Source organism: Thalassophryne amazonica, chromosome 2 (assembly GCF_902500255.1).
Source record: "Thalassophryne amazonica chromosome 2, fThaAma1.1, whole genome shotgun sequence".
Lineage (NCBI taxonomy): Eukaryota > Metazoa > Chordata > Actinopteri > Batrachoidiformes > Batrachoididae > Thalassophryne > Thalassophryne amazonica.
This window is the reverse complement of record NC_047104.1, coordinates 13,076,971-13,100,888: the sequence shown is the minus strand read 5'-3', so window position 1 is coordinate 13,100,888 and position 23,918 is coordinate 13,076,971. Positions and strand designations below refer to the sequence as shown.

The window sequence follows — 23,918 nt, the reverse complement described above, 5'->3', positions numbered from 1 at the left end:
GGCATAACAAAAAACAAAGAAAAAACAACCCAAATACCACCCAATCACCCCCCAGGGGACCGTTCCATCTAACCCCGGGGAGGGGGGGAAACAAAAAGAAACAAAAGAAAAAAAAAAACAGACCAACACACAGTTGTTTGGGTCCCCGTCTTTCCTTTTTGTTTTTTTTTGTGTAACAAAGGCCGCAGGATCACACCCCCAGACAAACAGTGGACAACAAAAAAACAAAAGCCCACAAAAACCCACTCAAAAAACACCCACACAAAATGAACCAACACAAAACAAATCAGTGAGTTATACCGTCAAGCTCAACCACATGGAACACACCTGTTCCTACTCAAGAGCTTGACGGTACCGTGATTCAGTCACCACAAGGGGGAACCAGAGTGCTAAAAAATGAAAAACCCCCTTTGGTGACAAAAAACAAACGAGCTGCATCTTCGTGCGCAGCTGTGTGCAACACAACCAAAATGTGCTCAACGAAATAACGCCGGAGCTGAAACAACAGACGCAATAGTTACCTTTTATCCGGGGAAACGGGGCTACGACTGTAGCACAGGAAGCCCAGCGACCCGTGCTAACAGAGCTCCGCCGTGCGCGTGAACCCATTACAAACGCACTCTTGCAGCTCCCGTTTAAGCCTCTTATCCGGTCGGAGTGTGACGCGAAGCTGTCGCCAGTCACACTCCACCACGACCCACGGATAAGGCACAAACACAGGACACGGCTGCAAGAGAGCACAAATTAGTATCCAGTAATGGGTTCTCAAACACGCACCTTCCGGGCGGAGAGCCCCGCAACTGATCCGGATAACTACTGAACGTCTGCTGCCGCCTTCCCGGCGCGTTACCGTCTCTGCTACCGCTGGGTCCGTGATGTCTGGCCAGAGACTACTGTTATGTGTCGGACGCAGCTCGGAGAACCGACCAGCGTTTGAAGGACCCAGTATGAAATAAGCAGAGCACGGTACAAAGGCTAACTGAATTTAATACATAACAGTGATCATAATAATAATAAAAGGTGCGGTCTGGCGTGGTGCGCTCCCAGCAGCGCTAATGGTCCGGAGCCAGAAGCTGTTTCGGACCCAAGGACCCCGCCGACACCCCCCAGGTGGCCGCAACAACCGAGTCTGTGAAAGAAGGAACCATTATGTGAGTCCACACTCTACACACAGAACACTTAAAGGTGTACAAACAGCAAACACTTCCTGGCTTGATTACTGATCAGCTTCCAACCTGCAGGCATGGAACATCCCGTTCACAAATCACCACCGCAGTGGAAGCTGATACATGACTAACATACAGCTCAATACAATAAGGTGTGAGGGACACCACATTTACTGACTGTATAACTGTTAGTCACAAAATCCAACGTACCTCAGGAAGTGTGCTGACGAGCGTGAGACCTCACCCTCTCCTCTTTCACAGACCGTGCATCAAACCTGGACATTCTCAGCGTCCGCTGCTGATGAGATGGCTCCCAAGACGACGATCTCACCCGTCTGGTCACAAGGTCGAGTCTCTGGCAAATGCACACTGTGCATTTCAGTCTTAAATGCCAACATACTCCAATCCCTCCAGATGCACCTCAGCTGTGAGTCCTGACGAGTCGCAGGTGATCAGGGTGAAGTCCTAACAGCCTCAGCAACACAGCCACTCAGTCCCAAATGCACGCCACCTGGGAGGAAACACAAAAGGCAAACAAACCAGCAGCCAGGCCCCCCCAGCCATACAACAAATATTTTCAGTTATAGATTCTGAAAAAGGGTGCAGCTTATTTATGAAACAGTCAGCTTTACAACACAAGGTGAATTCCATCCATCCATTTTCTTCCTCTTCCGGGGGAACCCCAAGGCGTTACCAAGCCAGCCAAGAGATGTAGTCCAGTGTGTCCTGGGTCTTCCCGGGGCCTCCTCCCGATGGGACGTGCCCGGAACACCTCTCCAGCGAGGCGTCCAGGGGGCATTTGGAAAAGATGCCCGAGCCACCTCAACTGGCTCCTTTCGACGTGGAGGAGCAGCGGCTCAACTCCGAGCTCCTCCCAAGTGACCAAGCTCCTCACCCTATCTCTAAGGGAGCGCCCAGCCACCCTGCGGAGGAAACTTATCTCGGCCGCTTGTACTCGTGATCTCGTTCTTTCAGTCATGAGCCAAATCTCATGACCATAGGTGAGGATCGGAACATAGATCGATCGGTAAATCGAGAGCTTTGCCCCCCTGCTCAGCTCTCTTTTCACCACGATGGACCGATACAAGACTCCGAGATACTTAAACTCCTCCACTTGAGGCAAGGAGACTCCACCGACCTGAAGAGGGCAAAGCACCTTTTTCCAGTCGAGAACCATGGCCTCGGATTTGGAGGTGCTGACTTTCATCCCGGACGCTTCACACTCGGCTGCAAACCGCCCCAGTGCACACTGAAGGTCCTGATTTGATGAAGCCAACAGAACCACATCGTCATCAAACAGCAGAGATGAGATTCTGTGGTTCCCTAACCAGTCCCCCTCTACACCCTGGCTGCGCCTAGAAATTCTGTCCATAAAGGTAATGAACAGAACCGGTGACAAAGGGCAGCCCTGGCGGAGGCCAATGTGCACTGGAAACAGGTTTGACTTACTACCGGCAATGCGAACCAAGCTTCTGCTGCGGTCGTACAGGGACCGGATAGCCCTTAGCAAAGGACCCCGGACCCCATGCTCCCGGAGCACCCCCCACAGGGTGCCCCGAGGGACACAGTCAAATGCCTTCTCCAGATCCACAAAGCACATGTTGACTGGTTGGGCAAACTCCCATGAACCCTCGAGCACCCGATGGACCATGTAGAGCTGGTCCAGTGTGCCGCGACCAGGACAAAAACCACACTGCTCCTCCTGAATCCGAGGTTCGACTATCGGTCAAATTCTCCTCTCCAGTACTCTGGAATAGACCTTACCGGGGAGGCTGAGGAGTGTGATCCCCCTGTAGTTGGAACACACCCTCCAGTCCCCCACTTAAACAGAGGGACCACCACCCTGGTCTGCCAATCCAGAGGCACTGTCCCTGACTGCCACACGATGTTGCAGAGACGTGTCAGCCAAGACAGTCCCACAACATCCAGAGACTAATGCCGCGTTCACACCGGGCGCGATCAGATGCTACAAATTCGTGGGGGGTCGTGTGGCAACGGACACGCCTCCTTCGTCTAGTGTGTCACTCTGCTTTTGCTGTGAAAATTCGCCCTGGTGCATCATCAAATAGGAGGAGCTTCCATTACACTCGCCGGTTCCGGTTGTCAGTCAAGTTCACATGACGGACCTTGATCACACGGAGCGAGTTGTTGTGGGAAGCTCCCAATACAGAGAGTATCATTATTTGCTGCAGGAGCTGTGTCTGGATGATGGCCACTTTCAGCGGTCCTTCCACCTCTGCGGGATCCAGTTTGAGGAACTTCTGTCCCATTCACGCGCGCACATATAAACAATTAAAAAAAAAAAGAAACTCCGCTGCTTGCTGCAGCTCACTCTTCCCCCCAAAAAACGCTGTCATAATTGTGTTTAGAAACCAGTCACCATTTGTTTTGTTATACATCTGTGTAGTTAATAAGTAAAATTATCTCCACAGACGATTCGCTCGCGTGCGCACGTAGAATAAAAAGAGAAATAAACTCTGCTCCACTGCTGTGGGGCTGCTGCTCGCTCCAAAAAATGCTGTCATAAAAGTGAAATAAAAGACAAAAGAGACATAAGTCCTGCTCACAGGCTGCTACCAGATACAGGACATGTTCACATCTTCAGTCAGTCCCTGATTGGTCATCGCGGTGCAACGAGACAAAAAAGTTCAGATTTTTGAACTTGGGGAGGAGGGCAACGCGACGTGATGCGACGCAATAACGTGCCACAAACACGCCAATTGCTCAAAATCGCTTCACTCGTGTCGCTTTATTCGCGTCCATCGCATTGCGCTCCATGACTTGGTGCAAAAACACGTCCTTACATAAGGATTACATGGCAACCTGTTGCTGCAGTCGCTCGCGTCGCGCTCTGTGTGAACGCGGCATTAAGGGTACTCAGGACGGATTTCATGGATTTCATATTTCCTACTGAATTCACAAGATGAATTCATTAGGAAATATTCTTTTTCCACATGAATTTTGACTGTCAAATGATTAGTTAATTGGTTGGTTATCAGTTTTTACTATATAACGGCTGAGTGGATCTTTGTCATTTGATTGGTGCTTTGTATGTCACGTGACATGGATTATTCATCCCATTTGTGTTGCGTTGCATTTAGTGTGCAATTTGGTTCCATTTACTGTGCAAATTTGGTTCCATACATTTTGTACCATTGCATGCTGCAAACCCCAGCCACTCATGGGGGCGGTGTTTAGTTAAACATGACAGAGTTTGTTTTGCTGACCTACAACAATTTAAACGAGTCAATTGATGGTGCTAATTCTTCTAACACACACGCAAAACAAATTCAGTACACGGTCAGACATCTGGAGGCATGAAGAGCTGTTAGGATGAAGTTAGGATTAAAAACTGGACTAATTTTGTGATGTGAGTTTTTGCTGGACTGAGGAAGCACACTAAGTTTTATTTTTTTTTCTAAGTACACAAAGTCAGTGCACAGCATCACGGACTACATCATCAGTATTATTTTTGAACTATCTTAACTGTTTTTCCAAGTTGACTGAGAACAATATTGGACTCCTATTTAAAGTTCGTGTTGGAATGTTGACATCAAAGCACCAGTGACGCACCAAAATGAAAATCCCTTTTTTGTTGTTTATAAATGAATAAAATATCAAATGACAAGGATTTATTTTAGCCATTTTATGAAACAAATAATGAATGAATGTTTTTACATTCTTTCAATGGAACAAATATTTAATTTGGTGAAAGCTGGAACATACCATTCACCTCAGCTTCACCTCATTGAATGGAACATTCCAGCTTTCACCTCATGAAATATTTGTACCATTGAACTCATAAACATTCAAACATTTTGTATACCAGATTTTTACATTTGATTTTGTTGGTTTGATATATATTCTTATTACATGTATCTCCAGAAAGGTCAGGCATGTAGGGGAAGTGGAAACAGTTTTGTCAGATTTCCTAAAAATGTTTAAACCCATAAATGCATTAAAGGATGTAACTTGATATAAAATCACCACTAATGGATTATTTCATATTTTCTTCAGAAAAATTGCGAAAGTCTTTTTTATCTACAAGTCATGTTAATGAATCAGATGTACAATCTGTCATGTAGTGTTTGTCACATGATATTTTTCACAAACAATCCTGATGCCAGTGCTGCCAAGTGCCTCACTATTTGTTCTCTACTGCAGTCAGTATATTAGCGAGCCGATTCTCCCTATATACCTGGAGTTCACAAGCATGAATTGTTGTTAGTTTTCAGAGAATTTTGAAATAAAGTTTCATGTGTTTTTCCTGTAACATCCTACATACTCATATTTTTTTTTCATAAAAACACAGAAGCATCACTGGATATCTTTTCTTCCCTGCCTGAATACACAAGATTAGGGACTGGTGAGACTGGCTGAAATGGCCCAGACTCCTTGCAAATGTGGCGTCCATCACAGTGGAATTGCCCAGATGTCGACATGCACTTTCTATATTGTGTAATGAAAACGCCAGACAGCAATCACTGGAGCTGAATTTGAAGTTTTGTGAGCAGTGTGTGCTTGGTTGTGCAGCGGTTCTCTTCATGGAGCACTGGAAGAGAAGGCAGATGAGACTCAACTATCTCTGGGACCTGACGGGCTTCGGCGAGGAGGAAGAGGTGAGCAATTCCAAGTGCAACTTTTCTGTCTATATGTGATAATATGTGTCAAAAAGTGTTTTTTTTTTTGTTTGTTTTTTTCAGTTAAAACAATTGACATTATTATTTCCAGAGACACATCATGGAAAGTGAACATCATGTTGTCTGTTTGATTTATTAGTTCTGAAAGGCATAATGCTGAAATTGGGCCATTCAACTTGAATAATTGTAATATACCCTATTGGCCCAAATGTAAGATCATGTTTTTGTTTTTTTTCTGTCTAATACGAGATATGAGATCATCTTATAATTGCAGACAACATTTTCATGTCATAAACGCCCACAAAAAAGTATGTGGCAGCTTTTCATTTTAGAATTTTATTAAAAAGAAGACCTGAAAGTTCAGTTACAATTTGCCAGAAGTTAAATCTGAGATGCAAGCCTAGATTTGATGTTTTGGTGAAAGTAATTCCTCCTCTGTGCCACTTCATCATGAAGCTGTATATCTGGGGATACAAAATGCAAAAGATGTACTGTGCACAAATTCTCCAGTCACAGCCACAGAAGCCTGTAACTTCTTCTGGGTTGTCTGGGTGTCTTGGTGGCATTCCTCACTCTTCTCCTTCTTGCACAGTCACTCAGTTTTTGAGAACTGTCTACTCCACACAGATTTACCATAGAGTGCCATACTGTTTGTATTTCTTCATAACTGATGTAAATAAAGTTCAAGACATATTCAGTGACTTGGAAATGTTCATGCATCATCCCCTGACTTGTCTCCAGAAACCTATTTACAGGTATTATACCAAAGGGGCTGATTACTTATGCAACCATCATCTTGGTTTTTATATTTTTTATTAATTTATATCAAGTTGTAGAGATTTACTTTCAGTTTGAGTCTAAGGAAGATAATTTTAGAAATTGTTACAGCCATAAACAAATTAAAATGCGTGAAATATCAAGGGGCTGAATACTTTTGCAAGCCACTGTGTGTGTGTGTGTATATATATATATATATATATATATATATATATATATATATATATATATATATATATATATATATATATATATATATATATATATATTGTTGCCAACCCAAAGAATAAACAACTAACAATGCAAGTTTTATTTGAATCGGTGGAAATATCATCGACAACAACATGAAAAAACAATCCTGAGTCATAGTCACAAATGTATGCAACACTCAAAAATCTGGCTCATTGGATTGGATTTCCATCTAATAAATATATGTAGTCCCAACTATTTTAAATTAATTATTTCATTCATTATTAATTATTAAATGAAGTATCTTGCATGCATGTGCTTTTTTTTTAATTTGGGGCTACATATATTTACTAAATGGAAATCCTGCACACAACTGAATTGAGTTCCTTCAATGAGTTATTTTTTTGAGTGAAATAGCAAATCTTATTATTCAAAACTGTCAGCTAATCCTGATCCAGATCCAGATCTGCAAGAGATTTTTGATCAGGATAAATGCATATGTTCAAAGTGATGTGGTCAGTCAACAGAAGGGCAGGAGATTGAATGTGAAAGTCTTGAGGCATCTGGTGCTCCAGACTGGAACTGTTCAAAGATGATTCCCCAATCTTACAATCTCAAAGGAAATTATAATAATCTCTTGTATTGACATCCGAATCATCACCAGCAATTTGCTTGCAAGTTTCTTCTCATATAATCAGTGTTTGAACAATTTTATTAGCTTTTTAGAAGTAATAAATTTAATGCAGTTTAGTAGTTTAGTCAAAAAACAAATGAACGTCTTGTTTTTAAGACCATCTAAGTTAATCTTTTGGTCACTGTCCAGAGTGGGATTCTCTCTGATGAAAGCCAAACTTAGTTGTTCTGATGAACAATGGGCAACCAGTTCCAGTCCACCCAGCTCTAATGGGTACCAGCTTCAGTTGAGAAAGTCACCTGTGATGGACTGGTTTCCTGTAGGGCCTGTATGGGATTTACTTGATCAGAAGAGACATGGTCATTCTGACTTTTACAGGGGTTCCTAAACCAATTTGTGAAGTGGATCATCCCCTTTATTCATCCATTCATGTATTTTTTATATCCACTTATTCCAATTAAAGGTCACAAGGGAGCTGGGGCCATTGGGTGAGAGGTGGGGTACACCTGGGACAGAATGCCAGTCTATTGTGGGGTCCAAAGAAGTGTAGTTTTTGTTTAAAATTGAATGACTATTTTGGAGCATGTTCTGAAGGTACAGGTCTATATGATGCTTATAAATGGCCAAAACAAGTATGGTGCATAAACCCCAATTGACCAAATTAACCCATTCTTCTTTAATTGCTGTGCCAAATTTTCTCATTTCAACCACCAGCTTTGGAATGTTTCTACTTAATCTCATTTTCTCCTCACACCAACCCCCCCCCCCCCCTTTTTTTTTTTTTTTTTTTTTTTTTTTTGCTGATTGTTTTTATTGACTTATAAGGACTCACTGTCATTTTCGTGATGTTGCAATGAAGTTAAATCTGAGGAATGGCTGATGGGTTTAATGCTTGTTATGGGTTAATCCTACAAAATGTTTTGACATGGTTGAGTGCCAACCTCAGATCAAAGTATTTGTGCACTATATTGAAATGGAGCAGTGGTTTACTGGTTGTCAGAACCAGTGATGATATTGACCTTCAGACGATGACAGCTGACGCCTCTCCCCTTGTGTTTCTGTGTGCTGGTATATTTTACAGGAGGATCATAAGGTTTGGATAAGTTTGCTTTATTGCTTGCAGTCTCTTCTACTTACTTACCTTCTTTCTTTTGACTTATCATTTTAGAGCCGTTTTGCAGCCACTGTTACCTAACACTCTCCCTCCCTTCCTCAAGGTGTCTAACCTTCTGCCTCAGGCAAGGGCGTAGGTTTGGTCTCAGCTTTGGTAGGGACAATACCACCCCCCCGCCCCCCTGCCCACCACCACCACCCCCTAACCCACTCATACCATTAGACGCACAAGTACAGCATAATACATAACATATGACGACATAATGCTGAATAATTTAACACTTTATTTACATTATTAAGTGTGTAGGCAGACAAACAAATAGCTTAAATAACAAAATTGCACCCAAAATCACGACTCTATTCTATAGGCCTACACCTGAGAGAACAAGACAACAAAAAAAATACTTGTGGAGCTAACAAAAAAAAAAAGTTTTTGCAACCAAGATGTATAATCTGTTCTCTTCATCAATAATGCAGTTGTAGGTATCTGGCAACAGCAGTTTATTTTAAGTGTGGCGCACAGCATTGTTCGCAAGCCCCCGCCCTTCTTGTTTTTCTGCACCGGAGCAGTGTTGCCAGATATGAAATACGAAACTGTCGTACCAAAACCTAAAAATTATCGTATTTTGGGAGAAATTATCGTACACAAACAAAACGCATACAACGTAGCTATTTTAGCGTTTTTTTTTTTAATTTACAAAGAATTTTATGTCACATTTTTAAACAGTAATTATAGTAATGGGGAAACTATGGCACAAAAAGAACGCAAATGCACAAGCAAATGCACTACCAGACTAGAAATATTTTTTTTTTCTGTGAAGGGACACAAACATGTTAATTACCAGACTAGAAAGAGTCGAATTCAACCTCGAGGTCGCTGTTGTCATCCAATGCCATGGCCACTTGTGCAGATTTTGTTGAACAGAGAAAAAAATGTTGACACCTCCATAAGGAACTTTTTTTTATTCTTCTTGTATATCTCTTTGCTCTTGTGTTTTGTTCGTTTGTTATTGCATTTGTTGAAATAAAGTTTCGAAAAAAAAAAAAAGATGTTGGTTGGGGAATCTTCCTGTCACGGTAAAGATTGGATGGGAACTCATTACTTTGTATGGAGAGGGGGCGGGCTTTCAAATGACTTTGTCCCGGTCGCCCAAAGCCAGCATTTGATGCCGCCTGAGTGCAACACCTGCAAATGATTCTTGGGTGTCAGAGAGAGATGCGTGTTTGGGCAACCAACTGAAATTATCGTACATATTGGATTTTTTCCCATTATTGATCGTACATTTATTGATCGTACATTTATTGATCGTACATCGTACAGAGGGCAAAACTATCGTACAAATACGATAATTATCATACATCTGGCAACACTGCACCGGAGCCACCCATCCTCTGCGCTCCGGGACCTCCCACTTTACAAATGAAGCACTGCCTGCCACGAGATGCACTTTGTTTTCGTCCATGTGAGAAGAACGTGAGCTAATGAAATTGCAACATGGGTAACCCTGTCACTCTGGCACGTCGAAAACACAAAACGTGATGACTAAAATTATAGTATCGAGTTCGCAAAAAAAATAGTGAATGATTTTGTTATATAAAAAAATTCTAAATATTGGTAGGGACTATTTTGCCATCCCAAAATATTGGTTGTGACTTGTCCCTATGGTCCATATGCAAACCTACGCCCCTGGCCTCAGGTCCTTTCTGTTCCTCTTTGCACCTCCTCTGTTTCTTTTTGTGCCACTGCTCAGAGATTCATCATAATGATGTTCATTTCTGTGGCCTCAGGACAAGTTTTTGACTCAGAAATCTGCTCAGGTTTCTTCTCTTATCCTCTTCTTTGTTCAGTCGAATTGGGAAATCTGTCCTTCTTGTCTTTTTGTTAGAATTTTTCATTTGCCAATACCAGTGGACAAAAAACCCCCAACAATCTGAAAACAACAAAAGACAGGGGACCAAGACAGTCTACCATATTTATCTACCATGACAATCTACCATGTCACACTGGAGTATTGGTGGCACCTGTCCAAAAATACATCACAAAGAAGATAAAGCATATACTGTATTTAATCCTTTATTTAACCAGGTTAATCCCTTTGAGACTGAGATCTCTTTTGCAAGGGAGACCTGGACAATTATCAAGTTTCCAATTCACCTAATCTGCATATCTTTTAAACGTAGGAGGAAGCCGGAGCACCCGGAGGAAACCCACGTAAACATGGGGAGAACATGCAAACTCCACACAGAAAGACCACAGGTGGGAATAGAACCCATGACCTTCTTGCTGTGAGGCAACAGTGCTAATCACTAAGCCACCGTGCACTGGTCGCACTGGTCTACAATTGGCATTTATTTTTAAAATGTGGTCCTAACTGCTTCATGCAACAAGCAGGAAAATTTATTTAATCAGTGCATTAATTATATGTTTATCATGCAAACATTACATTAGTGAGCAGGAGCTAATGGGCGTCTTGTCACCACTGAACAGATGAAAATGTCTGTTCAGAGCTAAATGTGTGCAGGTTTACCTCATTAAACGCAATTAAATGTTTTCATAATCCTATACCAGCGGTTCTCAACCCACTCCTCAAGTATCACTTAACCTACATGATACCCATCCATCCGACCTCTGCCACAATCAGTGTCATGATCGTGGGTGGTGATGGATTATGACTTCTGTTGGTAAAAGGGAAAAAAAGAGCAGAAGAAGAAGAAGAAAAAGCCTCATATTTTGCAAGAAAGCTCTATCCTTCCCAAGAAATCCTTTCCAGTTCCCTGAAACCACAGTGCTGTGCACTTTGGCACAATCCAGTTTAAAGGGAATGACACATGCACTCTGATTGGTTGTTATCATGTTCATCTTAAAAGATGCTCATGAATATGTCAGATGGTAAGTCCAACCCACCAACCTCTTGAATAGCAAAGTACGTGCTGACATGCCCAAAATAGTCTTACATGTTCTTCATTCATGCTTTTTGTGTTCGTCATCAAAACAGGATCCTTAATGCCAACGTGTTTGATCCCAAATTGACCGTTTTCCAAATGTCACCCTCTGCCCCTACTTGCAAACTCTCTGTCTGCCACAAGTTTTCTGTAGAATCTGTTTCAAACTACATTCAACATTAAATGTAGATTTGTGTTTCAACTTTGAAATCCCACATTTCTGAGGCTGCACATGTAGAAACTATTTGCTGGCCACATTTCACCTCATCAACAATAAGTCCATAAACTGTCAGACTTAAGGCACAATGTGAAGGGTCTTCAGTACTCAATCAGATCAAGTTCCCACAAATGTGTTTTAGCCAATTCTGGCCGATGCCCTCTGGTCCTACCTTCAAGACCACATGAACCACACATGGACATGTTGGCTCCTGAAACAAACGTATGAAAACTCATAAATTTTCAACATTCTTTAATATTTGTTTGTCCAACTTTCACAAAATCTTGGACGGGACCAAAAAAGATCAAAGATGGCAGCAGGTTCTAATTTGCTCTTGTCGACCTCGTAAGGCTGAGTAATTTTCTTCTTTCTCTGAAGTTTTTCTTCATCAGATTACATAAAATATTATGAAGTTTTTTTTTGTTGTTGTTGTTGTTTTATTATTAATTTAGTAATTATACCATCTGGTATCAGTCAAAGAACTCACTGAGATTTGTAATTGTCTGGCAGTTAAAATAGAGGTAGTCTTTTATAAATGTTTTCATCAATATGAAGTATTTGTTAAATTACATTTAGTAATTATACCAGCTTATAATAATTATACCCACTGAGGCTTGTAATTGTCTCGATGTTAAACTAGAGGTGCTGTTTTATAAACGTTCCCGTCGATAAATCAAGAAGTATTGCACATCTCTGGCAAAGACTTCTCATGACACTTTCTCTCTTATTTAATGCTTCATCTGAATATTTCCCACTGACTATTTATTCTCCAAGAGTATCTACTTTCCATTATTGATTAATTGAAGGGGTGAATTGCAATTTTTATATTAAAGAAATCTAATCTAAAATAATCTGCAATGCTGATGCAGAACAGAGACTGATGCTTTTCATATGTATATTGAGTTTGGATTCTGTTTCACTTCACTGTTCAGGGATGGCAAGAAAATATCTATAATGTGGGAGGAGTTACTTTCCCATCTAAATATACCTTCCTCTAGAGTTGAACTGGCAACAAAAAACAGCTTGAAATTTGCTGTTGTGCGACCCCAATTTAACAGAACAAGTTGACTTAATACACTCATCTGCTCAGGCTTCCTTTGTAGTGATCTGATATTATTAAAACTGCACACTGCTAAAACAAATTCCTGCAGACACACAGAAAGGCCATGCACTGACCATCCCCCAGACCCAAGAGAAGAGCATTTGGGCCATTTATCTGGACCAGCGTTTGCCTCCCAGTTTGTTTCTGCACTGTGATTGTATTTGCTGCTTGTCCGAGGCCTTTCATTTTCATCTGGGCCATTTTTATTCTGTCTGTCCATCTGTGCACATCGTGCTGACACATGGACCTCCAGGCCAGAAGTGACGCTCTAACGCTCGGCTTTCTTTTCTTGCAGTGTGGTTGCCTCAGTGCATGCAGCAGTTTTTCAATCACTTTGCTTACTGCAGGAAATGAAAACACAGCAGATATATGAACATTCTTCGCCATGAAAGGATTATTTGAGCACAGTGCAAATGAATCAAGCCACATTATAGTATGTTGATTATTTAACAATAACTAAGAATATTCAGATGTGATTACAGGAAAGATCTGGATAAATGGGTTTATTAGCCATATTGCATCAGTTTATATGTGTGTAGCACAGAGATGGGAGAAAGCTGGAAAGTGCTCCCTTAGATCTGAGCAAAGTTGAAAAGGGTTATTACTAAATTGTGCAATGTTGTTTTAATGTGTGAAGACACAAGATATACAATGGAATGCATTAAAAGGTGCTTTATAAAGGTCGCCAGCCTCTGATGTTTAGATGCACTCCCAAGAGTTTGGTAGTCAGCAAGAATTCCAGTTTTATTCTGGAATTGATTTTTGCAGCTACCAGCATGGATAACACCAGGAAACAACCAGCTCCTTAAAACACAAACAAAACTTTATCTACGTGAATCAGATTGACAGACTGACTCACCCGCAACATTTATGGCCTGATTTGCTTAAGGTTTGCATGTGCAAAACTGTGTGCAAACACCATTGCACTCACATATTTACCTGTATTCTGAGTTAATAATTTTGTGCAATGAGGACTGTGTCTGTCAAATGCGCAAAATAACGCATATTGTCCATTTAGCATGTTTACATTCAAACATGTGCAATTCGGGGTTTGCCCACCTGAGTGCACAAACGTCTGGTGGGGAACACAGAAACAGTTGAGGTTTGCACACATAATATCATTTTTGAAAGTCAAAAGTGATACACAATGATCCTCAAGCACAGATGCATCACATAATAATAAAAAATACATAATTCAGTGTAAACATGAGGCATATTTAAGGAATTAAGTTAAAAGAATTGTTCTTTTATGCTCTTAAAATCTAAGCGAAATGATTCCATGAAACCAAATCATTAAAAAAACATTTTTAATGATCACATCAGAAAGTAGCGCATGACATATGGCAGTAAAATTAAACCATTTTTTTCTGTGACATGAAGAAATATTTCAGGTTATTTATTGCTTATACGTGTACATAATTTGCACATTTTCTCTCCAGCTATCCAGCTACAATTAATTTACAAATCATTTTACTGGCTGTCATACATTATAACACGTAAATTAATGTAAAAATGTTAATTGTATTGATGCCCGTGTTGATTTATGATATTTAATTTTAACACTCATATGCTGTCACAGAGGTTTACTGTTCTATCTTCACTTGATGTACAGTGTATCTGGAAAGTATTCACAGTGATTCACTTTTTCCACATTTTGTGACACTACAACCTTATTCCAAAAGGGAGTAAATTATTTTTTCCCTCAAAATTGTACTCACAACACCCCATAATGACAACATGAAAAAACTTTATTTGAAATTTTTGCAAATTTATTACGAATAAAAAAAACTAAGAAATCCCATTTACATGCGTGTTCACACCATTTCGTCAAAACTTTGTTGATGCATCTTTAGCAACAAATATAGCCTCAAGTCTTCTTGAATATGATGCTACAAGCTTGTTGTACCTATCTTTGGGCAGTTTTGTCCATTCCTCTTTGCAGTACCTCTCAAGCTCCATCAGTTTGGATGAGGAGCGAGGAGATGTTTAATCAGATTCAGGTCTGGGCTCTGGCTGAGCCACACAAAGACATTCACAGAGTTGTCCTGAAGCCACTCCTTTGATATCTTGGCTGTGTGCTTAGGGTCATTGTCCTGCTGAAAGATGAACCAACGCCCCAGTCTGAGGTCAAGAGTGCTCTGGAGCAGGTTTTCATCCAGGATGTCTCTGTACATTACTGTATTCATCTTTCCTTCAATCCTGAGTAGTCTCCCACAGCCCTGTCTCACTTTTTTTTGTGCTCCCATCACAAATTGAGTAAAAGTGATTTTTTTAACTCACTATTACTAACTCCTACCCCAACCCTAACCTTAACCATAACCTAACCTTACTCCTTCCCCCAACCCTAACCATAACCACCCAATGCCCCCCCCCCCCTTCACTTTTGATTTCGTGCAGCCATCATGGAATGAATTACAATGAATTTGTGCTGCCGTGACAAATTTGAGACGCTTTTTGTGACAATATCACAAACCAATAGATTAATGTATATTTCGTGCTGCTGAATCACGACTTGCCGTGAGACCAGGTTGTCTCCCAGTTCTTGCCACTGAAAAACATCCCCACAGCATGATGTTGCCACCACCATGCTTCACTGCAGGGATGGTGCCTCGTTTCCTCCAAATATGACACCTGACATTCACGGCAAAGAGTTCAGTCTTTTTCTCATCAGACCAGAGAATTTTGTTTCTTGTGGTCTGAGAGTCCTTCAGGTGCCTTTTGGTGGGCTGCCATGTGCCGTTTACTAAGGAGTGGCTTCTGTCTGGCCACTCTACCATACAGGCCTGATTAGTAGATTGCTGCAGAGATGGTTGTCCTTCTGAAACATTCTCCTCTCTCCACAGAGGAATGCTGGAGCTCTGACAGAGTGACCATCAGGTTCTTGGACACCACCCTGACTAAGGCCCTTCTCCCCTGATCACTCAGTTTAGACGGGTGGCCAGCTCTAAGAAGAGTCCTGGTGGATCTGAACTTCTTCCATTTGATGATGGAGGCCACTGTGCTCATTGGGACATTCAAAACAGCAGAAATGTTTGTTCCCTTCCCCAGATTTGTGCCTTGAAACAATCCTGTCTTGGAGGTCCACAGACAATTCCTTTCACTTTATGCTTAGTTTGTGCTCTGACATGCACTGTCAACTGTGGGACCTTATATGTAGACAGGTGTGTGCCTTTCCAAATCATATTCAGTCAACTGAATTTACCCCAGGTGGACTCAATTTAAGCTGTAGAAACATCTCAAGGATGATAGTGGAAACAGGATGCACCTCTGCTCAATTTTGAGCTTCATGGCAAAGGCTGTGAATACTTATGTACATTATTTACAAAAATCTGAAAGAAAACCCTCTCTCACCCTGTCATTATTGGGTACTGTATGTAGAATTTTGAGGAATAAATGAATTTCATCCATTTTGGTGTGAATACTTTCCGGATGCAGTGTATCATCGTTTAAAATTTTTAAAATATTTAATTGTAAAATATTAACTGGTAAATTATGCATGACCATTGTTATTGCCAAAACTAATTTCATTTATTGCATAATTGCCACTGCGATATCATACACATAGTTTTTCTTGTTACATTACAAACATGTCAGTATCATGATTATACCCTTACACTCTGCAAATAATAATCCAGCTGTAGAAATAAATCTTGAAACTAACAAGGCTGGTGGAAGCATTGACCATAAATGTGCTGGTGTGAAAACGGTTTTATGGAGCTGGAGTTGGAAGTGTTCTCAGGACATTGATCTTCTGATTAAGCCAAGCAGAGGTCTTTCTCAAAATGCTGAGCTGTTCCTTTGAGGTATATTCAGTCACTTAGACCTTTGGTAAAGGTAAAGAAACCAAACTCTTTTTTTTTTTAATAGCAAATCAGAGTTAAAAAGAAAATTAGAAAGCCACAGCTGCTGTGGGTTTACGTTTTGGATCTTAATCCTTTCATGGTGGGTCTTGACATTACCAGAAATGAAAGATTTCCTGGACTTGCTGGATTACTGAATGTGCCGCATTCTGTAGTGTGTGCGGCAGTCTATACCGGTTATTTAACTACTGAAGAGCCACTTTAAAGAAAGCACTCACCGCTGTAAATTACAGATTTGTGGTTTTCATTTACATATGCAGACATGTGAACCACCATTAATGAACATAAACAGCTGTTAATCTAACAGTTAGTAGGTGTTGTTCAGCATAGTCAATGCTAATGGTCAGTGTTTGATGCTAATACCCCTATTCCACAGGGTGCCATTCTACGGCAATTGTCCATGATCGAAAAAAGTGCAAAAACAGGATGAAATGGCTTAGGGCCCCTTCACACAATGTGCAAATACATACTACTCAGGGCGACTCACAGTGGTAGAACTCGTATGAGCGCACCACAAAACATTGCGCCCATGGGCAGTAAATATCACTGGGTTGATATAAATAATACATAAAAGGGGATGCAATATAGAACCTGCAGTTAAATAACTCTGGTTAAAAAAAAATAAAAATGCCACTCACAGGATTTGAACCTGCACACTTTGATTACCAGATGGAAACGTTACCACTGCACTACAATCACTGTTTTGTAAGAGGAGCGTGAAATGGCTAAAATCAACAAGCCAACATAAACGTATTTTCTAAAAAAAGAAAAAAGCACTGTGATAACTGACCAAATAGCGTTTGGTACGGTGTATTTCTGCTGATACATGACTGAAAGTGGTAACTGTTGGCTTGTCCTGGTCCTGCGGCACACTGCTCACAGCCCTCATGGGCCGACACGCGTGTCCTGTCAGACGTGACATTCAGATCGCCTGCTGCATGTCTAAATGGACTGACGGTCTGTTTTTATGTTTTTATGTATTTCCATACAAACACACACATGCACATGTCCGTTAAATCACGGGATGTGTGCTGCGGCTGTGATGTCCAGAACCAGAAATGTCTCAACAGCTGTGGGCAGCCGGCCACGCCCGCTGTCTTGTCAGCGCAAAGACCAAGATGTCACTCTGTGATCAGATGTTTTGTATTTTTTGTTTTGTATTTTCACACATTTTGCACACGATTATCTGCTTCATGCGCACTTGATGCGCAAATCGACCAAATTTGCACTATGTGTGAAGGGACCCTTAATCTTGCTTGCCTCCTAACAGGCAAGGAAGACATGGCAGACATGGCAACTAGATAGCTAAAAAAAAGTGCAGACCTGGCAACCTGCCCAAAAATGAAAGTAAAGAGCTGCACCCTCGGCCGGAACCGCAACAAACACTGCTTCATCTTCAAATTTTTTATCCTGATGGAGCGCGATCAAACAAGTTTCAAGCTGCATTCACTACGAATACCCTGTTTAAAGTCTTTCAAACATGATTGAAGCTGTTAAGACTGCAAACACCTGGACCACATGCTAGAAATGATTTCGCAAATCAGGATTCAATTTTTGAACAGTTCAAAAACTGAATCCTGATTTCAAATGATGGCCATAACTACTACATATATAAAGTTTGTTCAAGACTGACAAAAATGGGTCAAGAAGATATTAAGGCGCTTCAAAATGTGCCCCGATTTGCTATTTGGGATGAGATGGGAAGGAACGGTGCTCTGTAGAATAGCCCCATGCGCAACCATGGTTAGCATGACTGCATTTGCTAACACACGACTGCATATGCTATTGCATGTTTATGTATGCTAATGCTGCATTCAATATACCTTGAAAGTGTGAAGTCGGAACTCAAAATTACATCATATTCAACCTCAGAAACATAAAGTGCGAAAAAAAATTGCTCCTGGTTCACTTTGTTTATTTTCTACAAACAACGAACTTTTTTTAGCGCACATATAATTCACTTAACTAAAGAAATAGAAAAGTGAAAAATGCACAAAGGTATATTGATTAATATTTTACTTGATCAAAAATAATGAAAAGGAAAGGTTTGATTGTTTTTGCAGGAATGTGCTGTATAGAGGCATACCGTATTTTCCGGTGTATAAGTTGCACCTGTCAAAAAATGCCTCTTGAAGAGGGAAAAAAACACATACAAGTCGCACTGGAGTGCAAGTTACATCTTTTTATGTGTTATGAGCTTCTTAATTTGGGATTTTTGTGCATTGTTGAAGTGTATTTTTTATTGATTCTTTGGTAAGTTCTATATAAATAGTCATTATCATTACTATTAGTAATAACAAACTTGTGAATTTTCAGTATATAAGTCACACCAGAGTACAAGTTGCAGGGCCTCCCAAACTAGTAAGAAAAACAGCAACTTCTACACTGGACAATATGGTAGTTACAAAAGTAGTGTGGTTTCTTGAAATAACAGTTTTAATTTCAAACAAACCAACATAATTTTGTGAATATAGGGAAATGCAGAAGGTTTGAGAAACATTTTCCAAATTACTGGGTTACAAATATGAGTTCGGGGGGGGGGAATTTCTTGTTTTTTTCATAGTCTGAGATTGGAAATTTCGACTTCCTGATTGCCATAGAATGCAACGTACGCTCATGCTAACCACAGCTAGCATTTTCTTTAATATGGCCACTCAGTTGTCAAATGTTCGATTGTAGTCATGTGCGGTAGCAAGAGTGAAACGGTCCACATCTGGAAATCCAGCAAATCTCTAAATACTTTCATTTCTACATTTTAAGAATCCATGTGCATTTTGCAAATTTTCACACTCCCAGGCTCTGTGTACCTCTTATTCTCTCTCCAGAACATGTACGTAGTAGCCATTAGAACTGCATTTTAATGTAACATAGAAATGAGAAGATTTCTCTTCCAGGATCACAACCGAGCTGAGTACGAGTTAAGGGTCAGCCGGAAGAAGGCAAAACTGGAACAGACCACCCCGAAGGTAACAGTCAGTGGCTTGGCTTCAGATGTTGCTCTGCTCTCGACCTTTGCCCTACAGTTACAGTATGCACAGACACTCACAGGATTCATTAGCGAACTGAGCAGCAGCAGACTCATGTCACAGATGTCCTACGGACTGTCCTCCGTGTCAAATATGGTATTCCCCATCCGTGTCTGATTGTCAACCCCCTAAACAGTCTGCATTTTAAGTCTTACCATGCATTAGTTTTGTACTTTTCTGAGCTTTAGCACAATAAAATGTACATTTTATTGCTGTAAACCACAGTGTTACAAGATAGGCCACTCATACAGCCATATCTCCACCAGATGGCAGCATACAACAGAAAGATTTCCCCTCGAGCTACATAAATTACAGGTGGAAAGCTTTGGAAGAAAGTTGCATCCAGGAACATTCACAAACAAAATGTTAATCAAAATGAAATGACCCCACAATAAATGAACCCACTTACACTGGGAGCAACTGGGGATTTAGGACCTTGCCCAAGGGCCCTTAGTGATTTTCCAGTGGAAAAGTGCTGTGTAGATATTTGTGTGGGTGCATGTGTGTGTGTAATATTTTCAAGTAAAATGACATGATCTGGGTTATTTCTGGTCAACAAGTTGTGACATAAAATAATCTTAAATCAGGAGAACATCTATGAAAACACTCATAGAACTGTGGGTCTTTGGAGACTTTAACCCTCCAAAGTTCTAGCCAAGACTTTACTCGTGGCTAGCTTAGTGGCTGGAAACGTGTGTTTTTCTTTATCCTGCCAACGCTTAAAGTAATTTTTAAAAATGCAGAGAGGGAGCAGAAGCTGAAGCTCCAGGATGGCTCCTCCAGCCAGCTGGGCTCCACCTTCACCACCACCTGTGGCCAGGGCTGCGCCATTGGCTGTGGGTGTGCAAGCCACCTTGCCCAGGCAGCCAGACATGTTCGCCCAGACAGCCTCTACAGCTGCTGGAGTAGCTGTAGGCTCTGCTATCGGACACACGATTGGCCATGCAGTGACTGGAGGCTTTAGTGGAGGACAGTCAGAAGCTACTAAGCCTGATGTCACCTACCAGGAGCCGTACCAGCAGCAGCCACAGTCCATGTACCAGCTGGAGGCGCCACAACAACAGGCCTGTGCCTATGAGCTCAGACAGTTCATTGAATGCGCTCACAGAGCGACCTCAAACTGTGCGAGGGCTTCAGCAAGGTTCTCAAACAGTGCACGTTGGCTAATGGCCTTTCACGAGTCAACCACACTGGATATAAAAGATGGCGTTAATTCACAAGAAATCAGCAAACATATTTTAATGTTTGGCGGTTAAATAACATCAGTTTCTGAGGCAAGTGCACAACTTGTAAAGGTTACAAATACTGTGATACTTTGGTGTTGATTTAGGTTCAGTCGTGTTCTCCATTAGCCTCCAGTTCTGGGGCGGTGGTCGTCTATTTTCCTAATGTAATTGGACTTGGTGTGGAACATGTTTTTCAGTATTTTCCCCAAAAACTGCTCTCTGGAGAGACCTAACGATTCACAGAATATAACCAAATTCACTGGCTTGTCAAGTGCCAAAGATGCATGGCACAGAAAGTGGGTGGACACTACATGCAGACTCACAGACACGATGTACGAATAAAATGACTTTATCTTGAAGCAGGCCAAGGTACGGTACACAGGTAAACAGGCAGGGATGCAAAAGTACAGACGGGTCAGGCAAAAGGTGATGTCAAAAAACAAACAGGTTTCTGCAACTCGGAGAGACAAAATACATGGGCTGGGGCAAAAGCGAGATCTGGAACAACAAAGTGAGGTCAAAACACAGCAAAGCAAAACAGGACTAAAACAAAGGCTGGAATGCGGATATGAAATCTCAACTTACTGGCAGGGAAGTGAGGGACTGTAAGGGCTTAAATCATGGGAGGCTAATCAGGGTGTGAAATGAGGAACAGGTGAGAGGAAGGTTCTGGAAGGTAAGTGGAAGAGAGTGTGGTGAGAGAAAAACAAAGCAGACAAACCAAGAGGAGTATGTGACAGAAAATAATGATAAAGAAAATAATCAAACGCGCCCAATGACCAACAGTGTAAAAGTGAACAAAACAAAGGGACGAACTAAGAAATAAAGTGACAAACCTAAAAACACAACAACAAGAAAATAAAAGGCTATAACCAAAACTAGAATGGAATGACTATGGCTGAAGTATAAAAGTAATACAATAAACAATAATAAAATAACAAAACAACCTATAGGTGAAACAGAAAATAAATGATGACCAGCAACAAAACTTAGAGATTACAGGTATCAGATAATGCAATAAATGACCAAACACAAAATAAATTATAACAGAGAATAAAACCCATGACTAACAGAACACAGCCAGATTATACAACACTGAAGATAAATAATAACCAAAACCGGAGAATAACATACCACAAGCCAATAATCACAAACGGGCAAAAACGAGGAACACAGCAGGAAGACAGATGCAGACAGGATGAAACAAAACACAGACCCCAGCAGGAGCAAACCCTGAAAAACTGTAAATATAATAAAGTGTATTTTGCATATCAACTCATATTTCTTAAACGTTATGATAAAAGACAGCTACTAAAATAGTTAGCTATGGTAATTTTGGGCGATTTTATATGTAAAATATTTAGAAGTTAAATATTTTTATTCCAGGAAATGTACATAAATTAGATTAGAGTGGATCTATCCCCAGGGATTGTAATAGTATTTTACATTTGAGCTATTTCAGGAAACAAAAAACTGAGGCCAGAGCCTGGTAAATGGACTATAGAGCTTTGTTTTTAGTTACGTCCACCAAGAACATAATAAAATAAAATCATTGCCCTTTATATATTTATTTATTTGTCTGTCTGTTTGATAGCAAGATTACACTACTGCATGGATTTTGACGAGATTGTCACCACAGAGAGATATTAGGCTGTGGAAGACTCAATTAAATGTTGGAGGTGATCTGGATCTGGAGCCAGATTCTCGATCATGTTTCACTTTATCTAGGCTTTGAAGGATTACTGTTAGCAGGATTACGTCAAAACTACTGCATGGATTTTGACATAATTTCAACACAGATACATATTAGGCCATGGCAGATGCCATTAAATTTTGGCAGCGATCTGGATCCAGATTCTGGATTAAGTTCGACTTTGTATAGGCTTTGAAGGATTATTTCTAAACTACTCACAGATTCTCACCAAATTTGCACCACAGATAGATATTAGGGCATGGAAGTCTCCACTGAATTTTGGAGGTGATCTGGAACCAGATTGTCGGAGATGTTTGGAACATCTCAATGGGCGAACTAATGTGACACCCGTTGTAACATCTCTGCCCACCACATCACTGCACTTCTTCAAACACACACCCTGTCCATCAGCAGCTGGTGCTGAAACATGTCTGAGTGCAGAAAAACAGCCAGATCAAGTCAGCCAAGACAACTCATTAACCATGATGTCCTCAAACTCATCAACAAAGGCTGGATGATATTCATCCTGGCTTGTTTTTGTTTAGTTTAGTTTTTGGTCTTCTGCTTTTTGCTCAGGCTAAGGTCACATCTTCCTTTTTATCATAACACACACACACACACACACACACACACACACACACACACACACACGCACACACAGACACATACTGTCCTCTGAGCTGGCTGACCCATTTTTCAGTGGGCTTGATGTGACAGAATAGCTTGAAGCTCAGTTAGTTGTGCTTCACTGACTCTGTGTGTGTGTGTGTGTGTGTGTGTGTGTGTGTGTGTGTGTGTGTGTGTGTGTGTGGTGTGTGTGTGTGTGTGTGTGTGTGTGTGTGTGTGTGTGGTGTGTGTTTCAGGGTGAGAAGGTGAAGCTGACGTGTGTGGACAGACTTCCGTTTTATTTGACCACCGTGGTCATGATGTGCTTCATGGTGAGTCTAAAGAGCGCTTTTTCTGTTACAGCTGTTTGTTACGTGTGCCTCTGGGCCCTATCTTAAGATCTGTACCACATTGTCTAACATGCATAGCACAAATGCATTTGGACAGTTTGTCCATTTTGCTGTTGACACACCATTTAATCTGAGTGCAAAGTAACTTGGGGGTAAGGTCAGTTGATCATACGTGGTGTGAACTTTCATTGCTTCATGCGCAGCATGCACTTGAATGTGTTCCATTGTTACTTACAGTGCATCCAGAAAGTATTTACTGTGCTAACTTTTTCCACATTTTAGTTACAGCCTTATTCCAAATGGAGTAAAATAAGACTTTTGGTCTTGCACATGCAAATTCTGTTTTTAGCAAAAAAGCAAGGAGGCATACAATATT

General features: G+C 41.0%; 1 protein-coding gene and 1 pseudogene across 1 annotated transcript in view; both read left to right on the top strand.

The window, feature by feature from the left end:
- Positions 1–23,918, top strand: part of ano1a (anoctamin 1, calcium activated chloride channel a) — a 278,021-nt gene that overhangs the window by 200,091 nt on the left and 54,012 nt on the right. Inside the window, exons 13-16 of the mRNA XM_034183761.1 lie at positions 5,700–5,785; positions 8,488–8,499; positions 19,536–19,607; positions 23,450–23,524. Coding sequence (XP_034039652.1) covers positions 5,700–5,785; positions 8,488–8,499; positions 19,536–19,607; positions 23,450–23,524 — 245 coding nt within the window. The remainder of the gene's footprint in view (positions 1–5,699; positions 5,786–8,487; positions 8,500–19,535; positions 19,608–23,449; positions 23,525–23,918) is intronic.
- Positions 20,405–20,880, top strand: LOC117521493 (annotated as a pseudogene).